This window comes from Equus przewalskii, chromosome 9 (genome assembly GCF_037783145.1).
Source record: "Equus przewalskii isolate Varuska chromosome 9, EquPr2, whole genome shotgun sequence".
In the NCBI taxonomy this organism is placed as follows: Eukaryota; Metazoa; Chordata; class Mammalia; order Perissodactyla; family Equidae; genus Equus; species Equus przewalskii.
In genome coordinates this window covers 25,229,962-25,246,242 of record NC_091839.1, presented here as the reverse complement: position 1 = coordinate 25,246,242, position 16,281 = coordinate 25,229,962, and the positions used below count along the sequence as shown (strand labels likewise).

Below are 16,281 nucleotides of genomic sequence, written 5' to 3'. Positions count from 1 at the left end.
TTAGATATCATTGTTGATTACAAGTACAAAGTGAACAACTGCTTTAGAGCTACCAATTTGCATTGATTAAGTGAATTGTAAATCAAAGCATCATTCTTTTTCCCATAGGAACAACATAGTTCAAAATTTAATGTACATTTATTTTACTCAGATTAGGCAAATAGAGAGAAAGATATGAAAAACACTCCTCCCCTTTTGCCATTGTCCTTGGGGTCAACGCTAGGGATGGTGACCCCTCTGACTCTCTCAGCCCCGCAAGTTCTTGACCTCATTTGAGTTCTGCCAGCCCTGAAGATAGGAGCTCTGGTCTGCTCCCCCCTGAGCTCACACAGCAGCTGTGCTTCCCGCCGTCTTTGCTTCATTCTAATCCGCCAGAGCCACAGCCTCAGGAAGCACTGGTGCGCCCCTGAACTCATTGGAGCTCTGGCTCTCCAGGAGGAGAGCAAGAGAAAGGATGTGGTTTAGCTTTATGGTGCGGTAGTTGTACCGATTTTGCAATGCTTCCTGAGCTTTTGTATCTTGTTTGTTGTCCTAGATTTTCTCAGCCCTAATTTAGAAAGAGTTTCGTTTTTGAAACTCTGTTTAGTTTTAGTTACTGGTTTTGCTTTTTAATCACTGGACGTTGGCAGTTGCCTAAATGAGGCTTTCCTCTTAAATCCCAATTCCTGTGCCTATTTATCTCGCTCATTAGGAGATGCACTTAATTGTGCAAGCACTGTCTTTTTCTGCTACATTTCCACATGGCTATAATGTCCATGCCATTTTCCAGCAATGGAACTTTAGTAAATTTAATACTAAAATATCTTTACTTGATAGTGTCGTAATAATAATTTACATTTTTTTTACATAGCTTTTGTTAATATTTACACAACACATCACATTGCAGAAAACCCTCACCCACAATTTTGCAAGGCAGGTTGATGCCCTTCTCTCCATTTTACAGATGAAGAATGTGAGGCTCAGAAAGATTTCTGTTCTGAGGTTGCACAGCTTACAAATGGTGCAGTCCTCCTTTGATCCTAGAGTTTTCTCTGGCTCCAAAGCCTGTGGGCTTCCCACAGTGCCATCTCCCTCCTCAAGTCTGTCTCCAGGCCCATAGTACCTCAGACCACAAGTCCCTGAAGCCAGGGATGTTACAGTGCAGCAACAAGAAGAGGTCCTGTAAGATCCTGCGTAGAAGACTCCTGCAAAATGCAGGGAGTTTTAAATTCTTTTTAGGGAAGTATCCAGTAAAGCAGAACAGGCAGCTATAAAAATGAAGATACTGAGTGCTTAAAGTTACTCCTGGGTTATTTGGAACTTCCACACACCTAAAAGAGCCCACAGTGTAGCCATTTTGTGCAGTGGAGGTGTGCGTAGGACACGGACCAGGGAGAGAGGCTTCAGTCCCACTTCCTGACCAGAGGTCTGTGAAACGCATTTCCTTTTTGTTCCCGGCTCTGCCATGTGTGGTTGATATTTGGCCTATTGAAGTTTCCCCACCACCCCACCCCCCTCCCTGTTAAGGCTTACCCAGCACTTCAGGCCCCCCGCTAGGCCCTCTACAAAACCTCTGCTCACTAGTCCAGCTCACCCTGAACTGTCCTTCTGCTAAACCCACCTAGCACTAATTATCTGTACCCCACTTTATTGTTTATTGTTCTCTAATTGTTTCATGAGTCTTTTCTCTCCAACCAAATTATAAGCTGCATGAGGGCAAGGAATATGTGTCATACGTCTTTTGGATCTTCCTCAGAGTATAGCGCCAAGGTAGGTACAAAGTAGGTCCCTAGTAAAACTTGACTTGGATCACTCCGAGCCCCAAACGCTGTGAGCACTTTCTACACAGCTTTGTATGTGTAGCTCCCTTTTCGCCAGCGTTCTTCTCTCTTTGGATGCTGGTGGGAACAAACTCCATTGAGAGATCTGTGTTTGCTCTTTTAGGATGCAGTGTCCTACCAGGACGTTGTGGACCTTACTGAGGACAGGAAGCCTCAGAACCCAATTCAAGATAACATGGAGAACTACAGGAAGCTGCTCTCACTGGGTAAGCAGCTGCTTCTCAGTCACTCCAAATCCACTCATTAGAGCATTTTGTCACCTTATTCTTTTCAGGATATTAGAGTCCGTGTTAATATGTTTGTGCTTAAGGGTAACGAAAAGCCTTTGAAAGATTTAAGCAGAGTAGTAAATGATGAGATCTGTGTTTTTAAGAAATCACTCTGTCATTGGATGAAGAATATACTGTATGGAGTTGGGGAGAACAGGGAGATGGCGCTTGCCACAGAGTTGGTACTTTTTCAAGAGTGGTGACAGGGGAGATTTTTAAATACACATTTAGGATGGGATACTGAGTTCCAGTTGGGACTCCTAGAAGATGTCTAACTCAAGTCATAGTAGGCAGTTGGCTATGCAGGTTTGGCACTGGGGGGAGAGAGCTGTACGAGAGTATTGTGTAAGGCGGTGGAGCCTTGAGGAGCTTTGGTGTTTGGAGAACAGGTGGAGAAAGCAGTCAATAGATAGGAGGAAAACCATGGAAGCCAGTAAAAAAGAGGATGTCAAGATTTAACAGGTGGTTATGAGAAGGTGAAGACCCAATAGGATGCCCTGAATTTAGGGACATGTGGAGGTTGTCATACAAATTTCCAAGTACCGTCAGGAGAATTAATTAAAATTCAGACTAGAATGGACTAAGGAATGAATACTAAGGAAATAAGATTGTAAATAGAAGACATCCAAAGAGTTAGATGTGGGCTTCTTCATATTTAGTGGCTGAGAGAAGGACATCAATTTATGGTGATAATTCCTGGTCCCCAACTGGAGTATGAGCTGAGCTGTTGTACTATTCTTGTGAACAGGGGTTCAGCTTGCCGAAGACGATGGCCACTCCCACATGACACAAGGGCATTCGTCGAGGTCAAAGAGAAATGCCTACCCAAGCACCAGTCGAGGTAGGCACTAGGCAAATCATGTGTAGTGGCCACTTTAATAAATGCATTGGGAGCTAGGTATACATATTGACAAACCTTTTATATTTTACATTCACACCACCATCACAGAAGTCCCACTGTTATTTTGCACAGGTATGGGGACCAGGGAGTATTTATATTTGGGGTTTCTTTTCAGGTCTGAAAACTATGCCTGAAACCAAAAAGTCAACTCATCGTCGCGGAATTTGTGAAGATGAATCTTCCCATGGGGTGATAATGGAAAAGTTCATCAAGGATGTTTCGCGCAACTCCAAATCAGGAAGGGCGAGGGAATCTAATGATCGGTCACAGAGATTCCCCAGAAGGCCAGACAATGGTTGGAAAGAAGTTTCATTCAACAAGAGGGAATCAGTGATTCAGGAGAGGGGCTATGAAGGGAATGCTTTTGGGGGAGGCTTTAATTTTAACTCACACCTTGTTTCCAGAAAGAGAGTTCTTGAAAGAAAAAGGCGCTATCATTTTGACACAGATGGGCAGGGCTCAATTCATGATCAGAAGGGCTATCCAAGGAAGAGACCCTTTGAATGTAATGATATGAGAAAAGCCATGAGCATGAGCAGTCTTAGCTCCCCCTCTTTCACTGAATCGCAGCCGCTTGATTTTGGGGCAATGCCCTATGTGTGTGATGAGTGTGGGAGGCCTTTCAGTGTGATTTCTGAATTTGTCGAACATCAGATCATGCACACTAGAGAGAATCTCTATGAGTATGGTGAATCCTTTATTCATAGCGTGGCTGTCAGTGAGGTTCAGAAAAGTCAGGCTGGAGGGAAACGCTTTGAATGTAAGGAGTGTGGGGAAACCTTCAATAAGAGTGCCGCTCTTGCTGAACATCGGAAAATTCATGCTAGAGAGTATTTCTCAGAATGTAAGGATGAGGAGTATGAGGAGCCCTTCATGCCTAGCCCGACCTTTAGTGAGCTTCAGAAAATATATGGAAAAGATAAATTCTATGAATGTAAGGTGTGTAAGGAAACCTTCCTTCATAGTTCTGCCCTGATTGACCACCAGAAAATCCATGGTAGAAACGACAAAGATAATGATCGTGGGGAGGCCTTTAAACTCAGCCCAACCCTTAGTGAGCTTCAGAAAATGTATGGTAAAGAGAAAATGTACGAATGTAAGGTGTGTGGGGAGACCTTCCGCCACAGCTCATCCCTGAAAGAACATCAGAAGATCCATACTAGAGGGAACCTATTTGAAAAGAAGGGTAAAGTGTGTGAGGAAACCTTTATTCCTGGTCAGTCCCTTAAAAGGCGTCAGAAAACTTACTCAAAAGAGAAGTTCTATGACTTTAAAGATGGTGGAGATGCCTTTAGGAAAAGCTCAGACCTCAATGTGCATCAGAAAATTCATTCTCGAAAGCACCTCTATGAAGGCAGGGGGTATGAGAAGTCTGTCTTTCATGGTCTGTCCTTCACTGAATCTCAGAAGAGTCATACTATAACAAGACCACCTGAAAATGAGGAAGACGAGAAGGCGTTCACCATTAGCTCTAACCCTGATGACAACCAGACATTTCCCATTAAAGACAACGTCTCTGAGGGGAAACCATATGAGAGATCTGTTATCCATAGCTTAGCCTCTGCTGAAGCTCAGAAAAGTCACAGTGCTGCAGGGCCCAATAAATTGAAAGTGATTGCAGAGTCTGTCATTCAGAGCTCAAATGTTACCGAACATCAGAAAGTCTATGCTGGAGAGAATACCTCTGACAGAAAGAAATATGAGAGATCTGTTATCCATAGCTTAGCCACTTTCAGACCTCCCAAAAGTTGCGACGGAAATGAACTCATTGAATGTAATGAGAAGGCAGAATCCTCCATTTATGTCTCAGACCTTCATGATAAGCAACAAAAAACTCCTGCCAGACAGAACCCTTATGAAGGGGATAAGAATAACAGCTACAAGGACTCTGTCATACACAGTATGTCCCATACCAAACCTCAGAAGAGTCTTACTGGAGAGGAATCCAGTGAATTTAAGAAGGATGGCGAATCATCTGTTGTCAACTCAAATGTCCGCGAACATCAGAAGGCTCGTGCTAAGAAGAAAAACATTGAGCGTAGGAACTATGAGACCTCTGTAATTCACTCCCTAAGTTTTGGTGAAAATCAAACATTTCGCCCTAGAGAGAAATTCTATGAGTGTCCAGTGTGTGGAGAGTCCTTTGTTCGTAACTCTGACCTCACTGAGCATCAGAAGATTCATGATAGAAAGAAGCCATCTGGAAGTAAAAACTATGAACGATCTGTTATTCGTAGCTTAGCCTCTACTGACCCTCAGACGAGTTATGCTGAACAGCCAGCGCAGACAAGTTATGCTGAACAGCCAGCACAGATGAATCCTGCTGAACAGCCATCAGAGACAAGTTATGCTGAACAGCAAGTGCGCAAGAAATGTAAGGAGTGTGGGCAATCCTTTGCTACCACTGAAGAACTCCGTGCACATCAGAAAATCTATGCCCGAGAGGAGTTCCATGGTGGTAACCTGTTTGGAGGATCTGTCATTCAGGGTGTAGGCCTTGATGGGCCTCAGCAGGGAGAGCCTCAGCAGGACAAACCAGATGAGCAGGATGAGCTGGATGAGCAAGATGAGTCTGAAGACACAATCTATGGCTGTAAGGACTGTGGGCTGGGCTTCGCAGATCGCGCAGACCTTAAGGACCATCAGAAAGTTCATGGCAGAGAGTACCTCATCGACAGTTGTGAGTACACGCATTCTGTAATTCACACCCATTCTGTCAGCGAATATCAGAAAGATTCCATTGGAGACCAGCTCTTTGAATGCCCGGCATGTGGGGAATCTTTTGTTCATAGCTCATTCCTTTTTGAGCATCAGAAAATCCATGAGCAAGATCAATTTTTTGGACATAGGAGGTATGATGAGCCTTTTATGCAACCCTTGATCATTAACCCACACAGGCCTCGCGCCTCACAGAAGAATCCTCCTACAGGGACATCCCTTCAATGCTGTGTGTGTGGACGAGACTTCATTCATGGCTCTGTCCTTAACGAACATATGAGAATTCATACTGGAGAGGATTTACCAGAGCAGGGCCAGAGAAGTGAAGAGGCTGTCAGTCCAGGCTTAGCCCTCACTGAGTTTCAGAGAAGTCAAACCGAAGAGAAACACTATGAATGTAAAACATGTGGAGAATCCTTCCTCAATCAGTCAGACCTTAGGGATCACATGAGAATTCATGAGAAAGATGAGCCCTATGATTATGGGGTCACCTTTCTTCACACGTCATTTATTGCTGAGCCCCCCAAAAGAGATTCACCATTCTATGAGTGCAAGGATTGTGGGAAGTCCTTTATTCATAGCACAGTTCTCACTAAACATCAGAAGCTTCATCTTGAAGAAGAAGAAGCAGCAGCAGCAGCCCAGGAAGTTGAAGCCAATGTCCTGGTTCCAAGAGAAGTTCTGAGGATCCAGGGGTCAAATGTAGAAGCAGCTGAGCCAGAGGTGGAGGCTGCTGAGCCTGAGGTAGAGGCCGCCGAGCCCAATGTGGAGGCTGCTGAGCCCAATGGAGAAGCTGAAGGGCCAGACGGGGAGGCTGCAGAGCCGAATGGGGAGGCCGAACAGCCCAATGGAGAGGCCGAACAGCCCAACGTGGATGCTGATGAACCGGATGGTGCAGGGATAGAAGACCCAGAAGAAAGAGCTGAAGAGCCAGAGGGAGACGCCGATGAGCCAGATGGGGCAGGGATCGAAGACCCAGAAGAAGAAGGTGAAGATCAAGAGATTCAGGTTGAAGAACCATACTATGACTGTGGGGAATGTGGAGAAACCTTCGCTTCCACTTCAGCCTACGGCGAGCACCTGAAAACCCATGCCAGAGTGATAATATTTGAGCCTGGAAATGTCTATGGGGAAAGCTCACACTACACTGAACATGCCAGCACCAGCACTAGTGACAACGACAGGGCTGATGACAAGTACTTCAAATGTGATGTCTGCGGGCAACTCTTCAATGATCGCCTGTCCCTTGCTAGGCACCAGAATACCCATACCGGCTGAGAACACAAGTGTCAAGTTTAGAAAACCTTCACTTAGAACTTGACCCTTACTAAACCACAGAGAATTCGAACCACCTCATAATAATGTCAAAAGGAAACATACCTTGGCGTGTCTACACCTGACTTTTAACATCAGACAACTCAAACTGAAAAGAAACCGAAGGTGGAGATTCCTTCTGTCTTAGCTCTCCCCCATCAAACATCTAGTGTGCATGTGGGAAAGCCATAGCACGTCTTACCTTCCCTTTGAGTAATCACACTGAGGGAAAACCTTCGTGGTTTTCAACACTACAGAAATTGCCCCAATCAACTCCTGTAGCCTATATATAATGTTTCCTGAGACGTATATAAAATAGCAAATCTTAGCAGTACAGTAATCACGTATATTTTGATTTAATATGATACATAGTTACAGTTTACTGTGCAGAAGTACCTTACCTGGTACTCTTTGATTTTTTTTTTTGGAGGAGGAGGAAGAGAGCAACAAATTAGAATATATTTGTAACTATCTTAGATCCTGAGAAAGATTTATTGTGCGTTATTTGAACCCCATCAGTATCTTCTAAGTAATTGACTGTGTGTTGTTCCTTACTCTTAAATATTCCTGTCCAGGTGTAGGCATGAAAGATAAAATGTTGATTACTCTTTGCTGTTTGAAAAGAGAAGTACTTTGAGCTTCCTTTTCAGCCCTTTTGTCTACACCAACACTTTGAAACCTAATGCTGTGTAAGCCTTTACATGTGGATTGGCCTTTTGTGACCCAAATTGATCAGTTGCCACATTGTACCTTGCGGTGATTCTCATGCAAAAATATTAACAAGTTTTGCTTTTTTGTTTTTAACCAACTTGATGTGTTCAACAGTGAATTCACAAAAGCCGAAGCTTTTCCCTGTAAATCTTACGTCTTTGCCTTTAAAGAGTGGGCTGCAACCATCACTAGATCACAGTAGTGCCTCATAAAGGTTGAGAACCCCGGGGAGAGGCTCTCGGGTTGTAAATATGGCTGCAGGCTGACGACTTTCATCACTTGCTTTATGCGCTTCCTGCCTTAAGTGACAAGTAGAACGTGGCTTTGATAGTATGTACTGCCACAAGTCAGTTTGCGTCCTGGGTGCCCAGGAGCTAGTTTCCCTAGAGCTTTCTGTCGCTCAGCTGAATTCTCGTCTTTACCTCTCTGACCCTCAACCCCATATCTAACTTGCATTTAAAAAGTTTTTTTTAAAAAAAGCTTTCTTTACAGTCAACCCAAGCTTAACATGGACTCAGGTTCCCCAGCAGCCTTAATTTGTTTTGTTACTGTCCGTTCCTTCCCCTCTGAGCCCTCCTAAGTACTTCTGAGCTATCCATTAGAGTGCTGTGTCTGTCTGATTTCCTCGGGTTTCTACTTACTCACAAAGTGGCCTCATAGCTTGAGGTTTCCTGTGTCCTGTTCTGTGCACTACCTGTGTTCCTTTTGCTTCCCCTCCCAAATTTTTTGGCTTTGAGTTGGCTGGAAAAAAATATATAAAAATAAAAAAAATTTTAAAAACAAATCTGTAGATTAAGTGAGCAGAGATAAGAGCAGTTAATTTGAGCAAGCAAAATTAAAATCCCTGGAATGTGTCTAAATCTCACTCTCCTGGATCCGCACAGTTAGGGCTCGGGGAGCGTGTGTCAGACTGCAGGGAATGCCAAAGTCGAGCGAGGCTGTATGGCTGAGAGTGAGGCAGAAATGAGTAAGCCAAAGAAGGGAGTCCTAATCCGTCACCAGCCCAAGGAGGGTGAGGAAGCAGACAGAAGGCGACATCGGAAGCAGGGATTGGAAGGCCAGGCTGGTGAGAAGGAATCAATTGAGCAGCATGTTCTGGGCAGTTTAGAAGGGGCCTTTTTGATGGCATGGTGTAGATGAGGGCCAGCTGCATAGAAAGACCTGAGGTTGGGACAGACATCTGGGAAACAGGAGCAGTGGGGCCCCACATCAGACCAGGGCTCTTGAGATGGGAGCCCGTGTTGACGTCGTTGGGGTGAACTTGGGTTCATCACTGTTGGTGGTATTAGTTGGTGGAACCTTTTCAGAAAGTAGCTTGCCAAATGCCAGGGTGTCTGTTCCAACCTTAGGTTAGTGAAAAATCAGGAACAACTTAAATCCCAAACAATAGGAGAAAGATAAGTCAACATATTGTGGACTCATGCAGCTGTTTAAAAATGATAATCATGAAGAGTTATGTAGCAACGTGGAAATATATTTACAGAATATTAAGTGGAAAAAGCAGGACACAGAATTATATTTATACTACAATTATAACTGTTTAAAAATGTATGCTTATAGTCAAAAGCTGTTGTGTTGTTGTTGTAGGCTTATAGTTGAGCGTTATTTTCTTAAATTCCTTGGATGTTCTTTATGGTAGTGTTACTAAAAAGTTTATAATCACGTTTCCATTGTGAACATAATTCAAACTCATTAGCAGACATGTGGAAAATACAGAAAAGTGGAGGAAAAAAATCCATGTTCCCACCATCCAAAGACAGATATACTGTTCAATATGTTGTTTATTCTTGTTTCTGTGCACAGGTTTATGATTATAACTGTCAAAATGTGTATTCAGAATAGCTGTTATGTTACCTTTGTGAAATTATGATTAAACACTTTCATCTTAATGTTTTCAGATGCTCCTTATGATAGTGTTCTGGTAACAAAGTTTATTATGTTTGTTTCTATTACAAGCATAATATGTACCCAGAAGAAAAATTGGAAAATACAGTAAATTAAAAAAGAAAAAAAAGTTACCCATATTCCCAACACCCAACAACTACTATTAACATCTTGATCGATTTCCTCCGTCTTGTTTTAGTGCACAAGCTTGTGATTATAACAGTGTTAAATATGTATGCATAAAGTCTAAAATGAAAAAAAAATGGAAAATAATTAAAATAGTGTTGTCATTGTGGGATTATGGTTAAATATTTTGTCTCAAATTCCCTGAATGATCTTTGGTGTTTTGGTATTAAATCTTATGTATGTATTTTTCCATTACAAATATAATACATACTCATAGCAAACTTTGGAAATTCAGTAAGGTAGAAGAAAAGAAATTCACCCATATTCCCAACACCCAACAACAACTGCTGTTAACATCTCGATCTGTGCACCAGTCTGTGTTATGAGGGCGTTAATGATAAGTATGCATAGAGTCAAAGATGGGAAGGAATGTGGAAAACAATTAAGAAATAGTTGTGTGGTTGTTGTGGGATTATGGTTAAATATTTTGTCTCGGTTTCCTTGAATGGTCTTCATCATAGTGTTTTGGTAATCCACCTTTATTACATATATTTCCATTATAAACACAGTACGTGTTCATTATAGAAACTTTGAAGTTGCAGAAGCATAGAAGAGAAACTCGCCCATATTTTCATCATCCAGAGACTGTGGTTAACATCTTGATATGTTTTCATCATCTTGTTTCTGTGCACAGGTTTTTGGTTTGTTAATATGGTTGTGGTCGTTCTATCTATCTGTAATAGTGTCAACAATAAAAATAAAGTTAAAAATAAGATATTTCTCTTCTTTTGTCCATTTTAAGTGTGTGGGGTTGTTAAATACAGTTTTTTGTTAAAATTATAAATCCAAACAAAGCCTTTAAGTTTGCCTTAGAAATCTTATTCCATTTTTATGTATTGCATATTTTAACAATTACTTTTAAGAGGTCTTTTAATACTACATGATTCCACATTTTTAGCTGTACTTATGAAATTAAAATATATTCCAATAGTGTTTTTAAACTTGATAATAGCCACATGTATATTTCAGTTACTTGAGTCGGCATTTTTAATTTTAATCTCATTTAAATATGAGATTCTGGGGCCGGCCCTGTGGCCGAGTGGTTAAGTTCACGCGCTCCACTTCCACAGCCCAGGGTTTTACCAGTTCGGATCCTGGGCATGGACATGGCACCACTTGTCAAGCCATGCTGAGGCAGCGTCCCATATGCCACAACTAGAAGGACCCACAACTAAAAATATACAACTGTGTACTGGGGGGCTTTGGGGAGAAAAAGGAAAAATTAAATCTTTAAATATGAGATTCTCTCAAACAAAAAAGCACAAACAAGGATGATCCCTTAACATAATGTTAATACTATGGTTTAGAGTCTCTTAACTCTTAACTCTCCCTCAAGGTTCAAAGGTGCTTCTCATGAGAGTAATTTCCCTTGTTTTAATCTAACTTCACCCCCAGGAACATCTCAGGCAGTTTGGCAGATTGTCATTCTAGATCAATTGGGAGATAATTTTTAAACATGCTTGTAATTCCGTCATGTCCATAGATTTCGGCCAGGTTGCTGACTGGATCTCAGTTGGCTACCGTTGAAGGTTGCAGGTACCCAGTTTGGGATTGCTGTGTCCCTGACTCCATGGCACAAAGGAGATGATCACATACTTGACACCCTTCTAATCCTCTGCACGTCACTGAAGTGATTGGATTCTACTCTTATGATAAAAAATGTCCTCATCATTTTGATTCTTACTACTCTGGAACTTGACAGAGTGGCAGAGTCCTGCATTCTTTCAAATTCTTAGAACTTTAAATTAAAACGAAAGCCCATTGAATTACAGTTCTCTCTTGTGGCATCTCTTTGCACAGCTTTGATGGTTTTTCTGTGATCAAGGGGCATCAGGTAGGTCAGAGTAAGAGAGTCAGTTCTTTAAGGTTGATTTCTTGAAGAGTATATTATGAAAGGAAGTAGAGGAAGGGAATGAAGTGAGGGTCATTTGGTGTTGCCTGACCAGCACTTAGACTCTTGGAGAATTCCTTCCTCCACCCACACCTCAGTTGTAGGGGCGACTGTGCCCCTACCACCGTGTTTAGTCCATGAGATCTGACCCCTCCCCAGCGTCAGCTGACATGCTCACGGGTTCCCAGGGTCCAGTCAGACTTAGATTAAGGCCTTCCTGGATGGTCATATAGGTTGGGGCTGGATGTGCTGATGAACAGACAGACCCACAGTAAGGCCACATGACCACAGGGAAGCTTGGTTCCTGGTGCCTCACCCACCCCAGTGCCTGTGGATCCTAGCTGAACTGCCTACCCTTGGGGCCCTAACAACTCCTGCATCGTTAAAATAACCCCCCTTCCACATGAGCTGGCCTTGTTATTGGTGTGGTTTTTGCTCTTCTCACCAGCACCAAATCCCTTCCACTTTTTGGGGACCACTCATTTCTTGGGGGAAAGCCACAGTACCCTGCCCTTCCCCAACCAAAGGCTGAGCCTGCTGCCAGTCGGGCTCCCCAAGAAGGAGGACACACAGAAGTCATTCCAGTGGCAGTGCTGACCATTATTAGTTCCTGCTACAGAGATAGCCATAGTGTTCAGGTAACTGTCCTTCGGGAGGCTTGATTGTTGAGTTCTCCCTTTGATTCTCTGAGTTACCCAGTGTCCTTCCAATCTATTCCTTATTTGCTTTACTTGGCCAGAGTTTGTTATTTGCAACCAAAAAGAGCCATAACTGATACAGAAATTGATACCAGGGAATGAGTTGGAGATAAACCCTGAGAGAAATGTGGGATACTTTGAATTCAATATTGGGCCTTGGGATGGGAAACTAGAAGACCAAGGCATGTGGCAATAAAATACCTACTTATTGCTATGGTCAGTCATCGGAGTCATCTGTTTCCTGGGGCGAAGCTGCTGTTTCCTTGACAGCTGCTGGCATAGACAAATCCAAAGACTGAAGAATGTCAAGACTGGTGGTCCAGTAGGGTTTTCACAAACACCTTGATCCTGAAGGTCACTGACTTATCACTTAAATCCATAGTCTTGCCTTCTTCCTAATATGCACAGTTTAGGCAGCCCTAGGGAAACAGGAGCCTAGTGATCAGAGTGGTTGTATCTAGGAGACTTGGGAAGATTGAGATGACTCTGAAGCTCCAGACCCTTTGAAATACTCCTCATTTTACCACTTCATTCCCACACAAGGGCAAGTTGAAGGGGCTGCCTGGGGTGGGGGTGAGGGGGCAGCAGTTGAAAGATATCTCCATGGCAATGGGAGGAAGCTGGGTATTGAAAAGGGGGCCACTTCTCATAGGAAGCGTGCCTGGTGTAATCAGATCCTGGGGGGAGTTCTGACACAGATTCTTGGCTGTGATGTCCCCAAAGTGACTTATATAACAAAGTAAGCCAAAGTCTAGGTCTGAAAGTGTTAGACTAGGGCCACTATACTAGAGTCACAACCTCCTGAATCAGTTTATAGAGAGGCCACTTAAAGGAGAGTCCAGGGACCCTTGAGGAAGGACTGTGCTATATATAACAGTCCTGCCTTCCACCTAGCCTGCTGAAAAGGGCCCTTCAGCTTTTTACATAAACAATCCATTTGTTGACAAACAAACCTTACAAGGACTAGTGGATGTTGCATCTAAAAAACACATTCTTGGGGACTGGAACATTGCAAGGTGAAGAGCAATTATGATGTCACATGCTGGCTGCAGGCAAGCCAACTCCTGAGAACTGGGCTATGCATCTCTTAGTTAGACCTTCCATATTTTTCACTTGGTTTAAGTCATTCCTACCCTGGGAAGGCATGAGTGACAAAGAAGCCAGAACTTGTACTATATCCACCCCTAACACCAGCCAGATGTCTGGGGCAGGTGATCACACCGAGCCCCTTGCATCCTAGGGCAATATTTTATCCTCAGTGGAACAGAGACTTGTTCTGGATTTAGATTTTTCCTTCCCTGCCCACTAGTCTCTTCTCAACATCTGTGGGCTTACTGGATGCTTCGCATAGCACTTATGTACCACATGTAGCAGTTATCAATCACAATAATGCTGCATGACAAGTAAACACAAACCTCAATGACACACAATATGCGTTTATTTCTCACGCATCTAGGGTCAACTCAGGATTAGCTAGGTGGCTCTGCTTACCTTGAGTGGGCTCATTCAGATCCCTGGGGATTGGTTGGCTGTCAGCTAATGTTGGCTAGTTATAGCTAGGGGTGGGAGGCTCTCATCTGCGTCTCTCATCCTCCTGAGACTAGTGGACCACCTCCTTATGGTGATGGCAGAAGTGCAAGAGAACAAGTGAAAATACACAAGGCCTCTTGAGGCCTAGACTTGGAACTGGTATACTGTCACTTTCACCTCATTCTATTGGCCAAAGCAAGTCACCTGGGGTGGGGAATATACTCCACCTTTAGCAGAGGAATTCTAAAGCCACATGACAAAGGGTATAGATACAGGCAGGAGTGAAGAATTGGGGGCATTAGTGCAATCACTATACCACAGTAAAGGACAATACATTGCTGGTAACCAAGGAATTCTCTTCCCACTGACATATCCCACCCCTACCCCCCATAATTTCTATAAAACAGTGATATATCCTAAGAAAAACTCGGCTGTGGTCTTCAATGAGAGATATCACCTTCTGACATTGGAAAGCTGTTTTGCCAGATGTGATATATGCCCCAAACCTACAATGTGTCCATGGTTGGAACACAAAACTCCAGGAGCAAAGAATTGAAACAGAGGTGTACTTCTTTCCATTATATTGAATTACCCGCTCTGAAAATTCTAGCTTTCTATTCCTGCCACCAGGAACTCTGTTGATTTAGAAGTTTTACCACCCAAGGCAATTTTTCCAGCAGGAGATACAGTAGTTCCGTAGAACTGGATGCTGAGACTGTCCTCTAGCTTTCTGGTGTTCCTCTTACCACTAGACAAATAGGCAAAAAGAGGATGATGGTGATAACTGAGGTTGGCCGGTTACTGCTTATTTTGGTTATGTCTTGTCATGTAACAATTCCAAAGCTTAATGACTTAAAATAGCAACCAACAGTCAGGTATTTGCTCACACTTCTGCAGTCTGGGTTGGGCCCAGATGGGATGTTCTGCTGTCTTGCCCAGGGTCATGCATGCAGTTACAGTCATGTATCTGGAGGCTCAACTGGGGCTCCCTGAGGAGTTGGTCTCTATCTGCATCAAATCGAGAATTGCTGGACAGTGAAGATCTCTCGCAGTCAAAACCAGCCCATGAGGACTGGGAAAGGTAGCTGCTTCCTCAAATGCACAGACAACAAAGCAAACCTACAGGGGAACATGAATAATCAAGAAAACACAACACAATCAAAGGAAAGAAACAAATCTCCAGTAACCAACCTGAAAGAAATGGAAACCTATGAATTGTCTAAGAAGAATTCAAAAGAATCATCTTTGAAAAGCTCAGTGAGTTACAAGAGAACATGGATAGACAACTAAATGAAATTAGGAGAATGATACATGAACAAAATGAGAATATCAACAGAGAGGAACAATTTAAAAAGAAGAAGAAGAAGAGAAGGAGAGGGAGGAGGAGGGGGAGAGGAAGAGACAGAAGAAGGGGAAGGAGGAGGGGGCGGAGGGGGACACCACAAGAAAAGGAAACTGAAGGTCAATATCCCTGATGAACATAGATGCAAAAATCCCAAGAAAATGCTAGCAAACTGAATTCAACAGCACGGTAAAAAGATCATACACGATCAAGTGGGATTTATCCCTGAGTTGCACGGATAGTTCAACCTCAACATAATAAAGGCCATTTATGACAAGCCCCCAGCTTACCACATATTCAACAGTGAAAGGCTAAAAGCTTTCCCTCTAAGGTCAGAAACAAGACAAGGATGCCCACTCTCGCTACTTTTGTTCAACATTTTGGAAGTCGTAGATAGAGCAATCAGGCAAAAAAAGAAAGAAAAGGAATCCAAATTGGAAAGGAAGAAGTAAAAGTCCTTTTTGCCACGGAACGTAACATATTCATAGGTTCTGGGGATTAGGGTGTGGACACCTTTGGGGAGCCATTATTCTACACCCACTCCCTTAATTTGGAAAAGGGGAAAGGGACGGGATCTTGCCTGCTTTGTTTTCTGGAATGAGACGGGGAGGTGCTGTCCTTCTGGATGGGTCTCCTAAGGCCAAGTGTTGCCTAGACCAGTGCTTGACAGCATCCACCTTCAAACCAAGCTGAGTCCGGGTTTGAATCCCTGCTTCCAATTTCCTAACTGCTCCTAACAGCTCTGAGTTTTCATTTCCCGCAAAAGAGAGGTGATAATAATATCTATCTGGGACCAACTGCATAATTTTGGTTGCCCAGTGCAAAATTAAAATGTGGGATCCCATGTTCAGAAATTATTAAGAATTTCAGACATGTATAGCAGAACATCAAACCTACCTAGCAATATATCCCCACACCCAGGAAGGAAGTGTTCTGGGTCTTGGGCATGGTGGGGGGTGGGGCTGGTGACTCAGTGACTCCAGAGCTCAGGTTCTCCTCTGTCCCCACCCTCTCAAA

General features: G+C 43.2%; 1 protein-coding gene across 31 annotated transcripts in view; it reads left to right on the top strand.

The window, feature by feature from the left end:
• PEG3 (paternally expressed 3) overlaps positions 1 to 10,516 on the top strand; it is a 32,326-nt gene extending 21,810 nt beyond the window's left edge. For all 31 annotated transcript variants that reach the window (XM_008535676.2, XM_070558719.1, XM_008535679.2 and 28 more), the window contains 3 exons: positions 1,924 to 2,026; positions 2,838 to 2,930; positions 3,106 to 10,516. In XM_008535676.2, coding sequence (XP_008533898.1) covers positions 1,924 to 2,026; positions 2,838 to 2,930; positions 3,106 to 6,986 — 4,077 coding nt within the window. In that variant the 3' untranslated portion in view covers positions 6,987 to 10,516. The remainder of the gene's footprint in view (positions 1 to 1,923; positions 2,027 to 2,837; positions 2,931 to 3,105) is intronic.
• Positions 10,517 to 16,281: the final 5,765 nt, after the last annotated feature.